The sequence below is a fragment of the Phoca vitulina genome, unplaced genomic scaffold (genome assembly GCF_004348235.1).
Source record: "Phoca vitulina isolate PV1807 unplaced genomic scaffold, GSC_HSeal_1.0 scaffold57, whole genome shotgun sequence".
In the NCBI taxonomy this organism is placed as follows: Eukaryota; Metazoa; Chordata; class Mammalia; order Carnivora; family Phocidae; genus Phoca; species Phoca vitulina.
This window is the reverse complement of record NW_022589760.1, coordinates 1,363,736-1,372,204: the sequence shown is the minus strand read 5'-3', so window position 1 is coordinate 1,372,204 and position 8,469 is coordinate 1,363,736. Positions and strand designations below refer to the sequence as shown.

Sequence of the window (8,469 nt, the reverse complement as noted above, 5' to 3'; positions counted from 1 at the left end):
AGACGAATCAGGCCAGAGCAGAATGTTTTGTCCTGGCCCCTCCAGCCGGCTAATGGGCAACAGTCTCTTCTTCCTGAGCCTGCAGTTCCATAGCAAAAGGCAGCCAGGGCTGTCCCTTCCTCAGGGAAGCCCCCAGCTCATGATCTAGGGCACCCGAAAACCATCACTCCAAGCCTCTGTAAAACTAGTAGAGAAGGGGAAAAAAACAAAAACAAAAAGACCAATTCAGCCTCACGTCTTAACTTACTCAGATCGCTTTCAAGAGGTGAGCACAGAGCAGGTAGGAGCCGCTGCAGCATGGAGTCAAGCCTTAAGAGCCGGGCCTGAAAGTAAATTTGAGGCTGGGCCCTTGTGAAATGGGGCAACACTCTACGGTGTGTCCGAGAACCTTCTTGCTGACACTCAGGGAACCCCGTGTCCTGGTTAAGACTCGGCAGCCTTTGTCCTTCGGCTTTGCCTAGGGGGTCCCCAGTGGAAAATGAGAGGAGAGAAGAAAGCAGGTTGAGTGGTGAGGCTAAGCTAATGCTTGAGCACTCACCATGTACTGAGTGCCATTCTAAACAGTCTATCAACGGACTCGGAAATCTTCACAAGAACCTTATAAGGCAGGTCCTGTTATTAGTCCCATTTCACGGAGGAGGGAATTGAGGCACAGAGAGGTTAGGCAATTCACCCGAGATCAGACAGCTAGTAAGTGACAGAGTTGGGATTTAAGCACCCGCAGTCTGGCTCCAGAGTCCCTGTTCTTAAATATTAGGCTGTACTGCCTCTACTTTTTTGACTTTTCATTTAAAGACAGCTGACTGCTCCAAGCACAGACTAAGGTTTCACCTTCTCTATATCATCCTACTCAGACACAAGACTTGGGGTTGGACCCAGGAGAAAAGAGGGAACTGGGAAGCTCTCAACCCAAGAAAGAGGGATGGGGCATAGATCAATCACGAGCCCAGAACACAGCGGGGTAGTAGTGAGTCAGAGAGAAGCTGTTCTCACTGCAGGCTTAGTGGAAAACTCATTTGTAAAATGCAAAAATAACAAGTGAGGCAGTTGCTCAGTGGACCAGGACATGGAGCGAATGATCAAACTTGGAGCAAAAAAGTCCCCTTCTCCCTCTTCCCTCCCGGGAAATCCAGGAGCTTAAACGTCAAAAGACAAGTTATGGGCAGAAGACAAAATACAATGAGCTAATGTGGGAAATCTCTGGTCAGACAAGGTCTGTGGTTCCAAAGGCAAGGACTGCACGTTAGTCAGAATAAATGCCCTGCCTTGTCTTGATCACTTACACCTCAAGTGGCAAGCCAGGGCGTGCTAGCAGGTCAAAGGCCCAAATAATAACATGAATGACAACTTGAACCGAGTCTCCACCTGGGCCTGACTCTCGCATAGAAATGCTCCTCTAGCTTCGAAAAATTGAGAAGCTTTTGTTTTGTTTCATTTTATTGAGTAGTCAGGCAAGTCAGTCTTGCTTTCTTTAGGTAAAGTTTCACTGTAGCCTCTTTTGCCTTATGATTCAAGAAATTCCAGCTCCTAAAGTAGGGGGAGGGGGCCACAGCAGAATCAGGCTCATAGCCAGAAAAGCCGCACCCCAGCCTTGTACATATCTGTTTTCTTTCTCTGCCTCCCATCTACCCCCATCCCCATCTCTGTCTGTCTCTCTCATACATATACACACGCTTACTCACATACTCACGTGCACAAACTATTGATTCAGTCAGCTGGTTAGGTAACCTCCGAAGCATTCTGATTATCCTACCTTGTAGACTAAACTTATTTGAGAGATTTTAGAATAAGGGAGTCATCCCTTCCTTTGACTCTTTGCCCATAACACATACAAAGCCCTTGCAGGAAGTAGCATGATACACAGAATCAGACCTTGATTCAAATCCCAACTCTGTTGTGCAATAGTGGACTTGACTTTCCTCATCTGTAAAAAGGGAAATTTTCCTACTTCATAAGGTGCTTGGAGAAATTAAGGAACTAATATATAATGTGCCTAGCATAAAGCTTCGTACACAAAAGACATCTAATATATATTAATGTCTTTTTGCACAAGAGGTCAAGAATCACTTGGGCTCTCCCTAGAAACCCAGGTTTCTTAACCCAGGGCCTTATTTCTGAGATGGGTTGCTTAGTATCTGTGTTATTTATTTCTCAAAACTAAATAATGATAGTAGGAGTGAAGGAAAAAGGCCCTACCTCCTAGAGATAGCGAAGGATCCAGAAAGAAACACAGCAGAGAACATCTTCCTTCCCCTGTGCTCATACATATACACACACAGCTCTCTGCTTCCTAGTGATAGGGGGCTACAAAACTAGAGAAGGAATTCCCTTGATACTTGAGAGAGAAAGAAAAGTGGTGTCACTTTTAAGATGGATTCTCAGGTCTCTCCCTAGATACCAAACACAAAGGTCAATAGATCAGAGCTCAGCAGAGGTATCAGGCAGCAACCGTAGGGAAAGGGAAATTTTCTTTGAATCAGTACAGTGTATGGTTAGGGAAGGGCATTTGTCACTTTGATTCTTCTCCTTCAAACCACTGAACAGCAGCAGCAGTAGGTGAGGACATCAGAGAGAAAAGCCTCAGCAGAACTAACAAATGCAAACACTTGACAAGTGAGAAAGCTTTATTGACGCACACGTACATTCCAGGGGTTGGAGAACAAAGGAGCGAGTTACAGGCCAGGATTCCAAATTATGCTTTCCATTACAATATCAATCCATACCAAACAAACCTTTTAAAAACACTCCTCCATTCAGGTCACCCATACAGTAGAAACCACGGGAGCTGCCCTCGATCTAAGGGCCTCTTATAGGAGAAATCAGCAGACTCTACCAAAAGGGATTTCTTCTCTGGTATAGACTCCTTTCACAAACAACTTTGTGTAGGTACACTTGCAAGGATAAAAAGGTCAGTCTGGTACAGTGAGTTTCAGAAAATGAAGCTCAGGTCACCAGACCCTTCCTAGAAAGGTCTCAACACATCACACCCACTTTATATCTAGGTCAAGTTTAGGAAACAATAGGAAAAATAGAAACTGAAGTTACTTCAAGAAGGAAGTCAGAATAACTAGGAGATTCTCTAAACACATTCTCTTAGAGTAGTAACAGTGCCCAGTCTGGAGAAACACTGGGCCAGTTTATTTTTTTAAAGATTTTTATTTATTTGAGAGAGAGAGAGTGAACGAGAGAGAGAGAGAGAGAGAGAGCACAAGCAGGGGGGGAGGGGAAGAGGCAGAGGGAGAAGTAGGCTCCCCAAGGAGCAGGGAGCCTGATCGGGGACTCCATCCCAGGACCCCCAGATCACGACCTGAGCCGAAGGCAGTGGCTTAACCAATTGAGCCACCCAGGCGCCCCAACACTGGGCCAGTTTAGACAGTACTTGGCTATTCTGGCTGGCATAATGGTATGTAGACCGTATTCTGTGTGGTACCACACCGTGGACACAAATGCTAAGGAACATGTGGCATATGGGGGGGAAGATGTCTTTTATTGGAGAAATGAGGAGTTCTCCAAGAACAGCTGTATCTGTATAAAATGCAAAGATCCAGCACGGGCTGGGAGATATTTCACTCTCAGCCACTCTGGTCCTATGAGACCACTGAGAAGCCATTTTGGGCACGTCCATGACTCAGTCACTACCTAATTAAAGTGTTTTTCTAAAGCAGCTCCATTACGAGGGTCCCCTAAAGGTCTAGTGAAGGTTTCTGGAGCTGGAAGGAACTTAGGAATTTTCTTAGCATTTCAAAGAAAACCATGAGACCCAAGCACTATGGAAACTGCTTAAGAGCAAGAAGAGTTAAAAGCCAAGTACCAGAAATGTATCAAGGTAAAAATGGACTTAAAAAACAGAAATTGGAAAGGAAGGGGGCAGACCTACTCACCTCTCTCCCATCTTCTCCTCTCTTTAGTAACCGAACCCTGCTTCCCAGAGCCTTGGCCTCAGATCAGGCACACCTTGAAACACAGACCTGTGGGAATGCCAAAGATAGCCAGGGCTTCCTGGGGAAGGAGGAAATGGTTTGCAAGACAGGAGATAAAAAACTTGTTTTAAAGGATTTTTAAGTTAATTAAACATCATAAAGACATAAGCATGGACTCTGGAAATATACTAGATTATGCACAAATAAAAACATTTTGAACAGACCCTTAGTCTTGAGCATGCTTTAAAAAGGGGAACAAGTCTGCATCACTCTAGCATAATAAGAATTGTAGAAATACATGTTTATACACACACATACATAACACACACACGTACACACACACACACACACAAAATTATAAATCTTTGCTCTTGGTTTCTTCACTTCCTCCGACTTGCCCTGGACAGGGCTGGACCTGCAGAGAAGGACAGGGACTCATAAGCCCAGCTTCTGCTTGGCCATCGAGGAACGCAGCTGCAGAGTCCCTTCTGCCCAAGACCCTGGGTACTGTCGCATCTTCTGCCACAGGCTCACTTCTTCCCCAGTCGAGTCCATCCAGTCCACCACTTCCCCATTACTGATCCCTGAGGAGAAACACCAGAGGAGGCTGAACAGGGAACCCACACCTCAGCCCCCCGGGAAAGATGGGTGATATGGCAGCGGCTAAACACCTTTTTTTCTCTAGCTGTAGACTCCAGGCCTGAGGTTCGGATTGTATGTGGCCTCATTCCTCCTGTCTTGTAATTCATCTTTTCAACAAACATTTATTGAGTGCCTACTGTGTACCGGGTACTCTTCGGGGCTTGGAAGATACAGTGGTGAACAAAGCAAAAAAAAAAAAAAAAGTCCTGCCTTACAGGCAGCTTACACTTGAATGGGGGAAACAGAACATCTACAAGGAAGTCAAGAATACTTCAGATAGCGAGATAAATGTCATGAAGTAAATAAACAGGGTGATCGGCAGTGCCTAGATCAGGGCCTCCTTTAGACGGAGTGGTCTGAGCGCCTCTCCAAGGAGACATCTGAGTCAAGCTCCAAAGGATGGGAAGGAGCCAGACAGAGGTTAACAATAATTGCAAAGGTTCTGAAGTTGGAATGAGCTTGGTATATTTGGGGAGCAGAAAGAGTCATTGTGCTTGGAGCACAGGGAGCAAGTAGGAGAGTGATATAGGGATGGATTATAAAGGAACAAAGGGGCCAGAATCTATAGGGGTCTGGCAGAACGGTAAGAACTTGGGATTGTCTTCTAAGTACAAAAGTAAGCCCCTGAAGGGTTTTAAGCGGGGGACTGATATGAACTGGCTTACATTTGTAAAAACCTCATTCTAGACACTTTGGGTTAAGTGCTTTGTATGACTTATTAACATACAAGTAGTATTTAAGGCCGCAGGCGTGCAGAGACTGCAGAGAGCAAAAAGGATTCAAGACTAAGCCTTGAAAAACACCAATATTTAGAGTTTGGGTAGAGAATGAGAAAGCCACAAAGACAAGTGCAGAATCAGTAGAAGCTAAGTATTTGAAGAAAAAGGGAGTGATCAGCTATGCTAAATTGCATGAATATTCTAGTAAGATGAAAACAAAAGTTTACCATGAGCAACTGCTCAGTGAAGTGGTGAGACAGAAGCCAGATCACAGTGGACTGAGGACTAAAAGAGATGTGAGGAAGTAGAGACAATTCCTTTTAAGGAATTAGAAGGGGGACGTAGGGTCAAGAAAAGGTTAATTTCTGTTTCTTAAGATTGGCAATACCCGAGTGTATCTGTTTTCACCTCCAGTAGGGAGGTAGAGGGAATGAAAGTGATCAGACAGGAGAGACAGGAGATTCCAGAAGTGAGGTTAAGAAGGTTAGGGGGTGATCCAGAACACTTGGAAAGAGCTTGGCCTTTGCTAGAAAGGCCCCTCTTTCATTATAACAGGATGGAAGATGGAAATTATCCGTACGGCTACAGGTAGGTTTTTAGATTTTTTTTTGATGCTGAGATGATGACATTCGTGGCCATCAGGGTCCTGTTTATGTGTGCGCATTAGCAGCGCATGAGCTCAGCCTCCCCTAAGGTCTGCACAGAGTAGGCATTCAGTAAACAGTGACCAAACATTAACCGAAAAGAAAAGAAGACGCTTGCTATAGAGAAGCTCTGAAGGAAGGGATACGGGCAGATGAGGAGGGAAAAATACACAAGAGACCTTTAAAAGAGTTAGGACAGGGGGAGAGGCTCTCACCAGTGCCAACACCCAGCCTGACCCCGCCCAGGAAGTCATTGCTGGCCAGGGGCTCCCGGTCCCACACTGTCAGTTCCAGGCACATGTGCTGTAGATCTTCCAGCCTCACACCATTGTAGACAAATGTGTGGTTGTAGTGGGGATTCAGGGTCTTCTTCATCACAGGAGTTTTACGCTTACTGGCCTTGTTCCTCATGGGAAGGAGGTATCTGGCAGAGGGTGGGCAGTGATCAACGAGCTACTCAAAGCTGGCAAATATTGACCGAAATTCCCCTGTCCCCCTACCGCAGGCCTAGCCCAGGAAGGTAAGTCGCCATGCAGATGCTAGCACACACATACACTCCCTCCTTCGAATATGCCGAAGCAGAGTTCCCACTACCCCCACTGGATCGTTCACCTGATTCAATTCCTTTAACCTGGAGAGAAAATTAATATAGTGTCATTAGTAAACTGTTATCTATACTCTACCAACAGGGGTTTTAAATATTTGATTCCATTTCTACTGGACAAGGTCCTCTTTCAAGAAAACCAATGGTCGTAACTCCAGGCCTAGCCACACGATTTGCTAGAGAACTTGAGTCAGCGGAGGGGCGGGGGGGTGATCTATCATTTGGGGAAAACTGGTGTTGCTTCAATATTGTGGGGAACAGGGTCCTGTGCTCCTAAATCCGAACAGTCAGAGGACACAGCTTTTGATTCAGGATTCATTAAAAGCCGAAGTCTATAACAAAGGAAAAGTCCAGCCTCTCTGTCTCCCACCCTCCTCTTTGGAAATCCACACTACAGCACCATCCAAACTGAGCTCAGACCAGGACAAAGGCGGAGGTTTTATGGAGGTTTTCCTATTACCTACTTTCAGGAACAGAGTCGGTTGTGGGAGGTGGCAGGATATACAAGGATAATATCCATAGAGAAAGGTTAATTTGGGTTCCTCTCGTAGCTTCCTTGTCCTGGAACTGGTTAGTTTGGTGCTGGAGCCGGGGACTCACCCCTTGACAAAGCTGTCTGAAGTCCCTCCTGATTTGGCAGCTGTCAGATTCTTGGCTTCTTTGATCCACACCTGGAGCTCTCCCCCTTCCCCACCTTTACCTGCAAGGGAGGTCAGCCATAGCAAGTGAGCCCCTCCCCGCTTCAGATTTCACTTGACCTTTTCTACAGAGCACCTTCCATCCCTGGCTCCTGAAGGCAGCAAGCTCCATGACAACTGGACCACATCTGACTTCCACCCTCAGGACCTAACACAGTGCCTGACTCAATTAGTAAGGACAACAATAGCAATAAATGCTTTTTAGAAAACTGGCTATGTGCCTGATTCTACAGTAAGCATTTAATTGTCAAAGCAACCGTATAAGATATCTACTATTATTCCTATTTTATAAATGGGAAAGTGGAGGCTTAGAGAAGTAAAGTTGCCTGGTATTTGTTGAATGATTTTTAAAAAGGGAACTCCCCTGCTTGTGTTCTTGATCCCATGCCCACTTCACAGGACTCATCAGGCATCATCAATTTCAACCACCACCTTCCATTTTTTTTAAGATTTTATTTATTTGAGAGAGAGAGAGAGAGAGTGAGCGAGAGAGAGAGAGCACAAGCCAGGGGGGAGAGGCAGAGGGAGAAGCAGACTCCCCGCTGAGCAGGGAGCCGGACGCAGGGCTCGATCCCAGGCCCCTGGGACCATGACCTGAGCCAAAGGCAGACGCATAACCCACTGAGCCACCCAGGCACACCCCTCCCTTTTGTTTAAAGATTTTATTTATTTATTTGAGAGTGTGTGTGAGTGAGAGAGAGAGAGCACAAGCCAGGGAGAAGAGGTAGAGGGAGAACCCACCTCCCATTTTTAATATCTCTTCCTCTACTAGTCCTGTCTCCTCAGTCTAAATATACACTAATCTCACCTCTTCTTTTAAAAATCCTTTAAAAAGGGGCACCTGGGTGGCTCAGTCAGTTAAGCATCTGCCTTCGGCTTAGGTCATGATCCTGGGGTCCTGGGATCGAGCCCCACATCAGGCTTCCTGCTTATCAGGGAGTCTGCTTCTCCCTCTCCCTCTGCCCCTCCCCCTTGCTTGTACTTTCTCTCTCCTCTCTCAAATAAAATCTTTTTTAAAAAGAAAAAATTCTTTAAAAAGAAAATCTCCCTTTACACTTATCTCTTTCTTTCACCATCAATTATCCTAAAAAAAGAGTTCACACTCACTACTTCTGCTTCTTTGCTTCATTCACCCGGCCTAGTTTCTGGTGAAATCTGGCTTCTGCTTCCACTAACCCACTGAAAATACAGCCTAACCGCCGATGAGCCATGTCTTCTCCATCCTCACCGGCCTGACATCCC

The 8,469-nt window shown here is 45.7% G+C and overlaps 1 protein-coding gene across 3 annotated transcripts in view; it reads right to left on the bottom strand.

Moving 5' to 3' along the window:
- Positions 1 to 3,298: 3,298 nt before the first annotated feature.
- Positions 3,299 to 8,469, bottom strand: part of SYTL4 (synaptotagmin like 4) — a 58,549-nt gene continuing 53,378 nt past the window's right edge. For 2 of the 3 annotated variants that reach the window (XM_032390071.1, XM_032390070.1), the window contains 3 exons: positions 7,130 to 7,229; positions 6,141 to 6,349; positions 3,299 to 4,504 (listed from right to left, as the gene is read on the bottom strand). In XM_032390071.1, coding sequence (XP_032245962.1) covers positions 4,356 to 4,504; positions 6,141 to 6,349; positions 7,130 to 7,229 — 458 coding nt within the window. In that variant the 3' untranslated portion in view covers positions 3,299 to 4,355. The remainder of the gene's footprint in view (positions 4,505 to 6,140; positions 6,350 to 7,129; positions 7,230 to 8,469) is intronic. The other variant, XM_032390072.1, reaches the window with a different exon arrangement.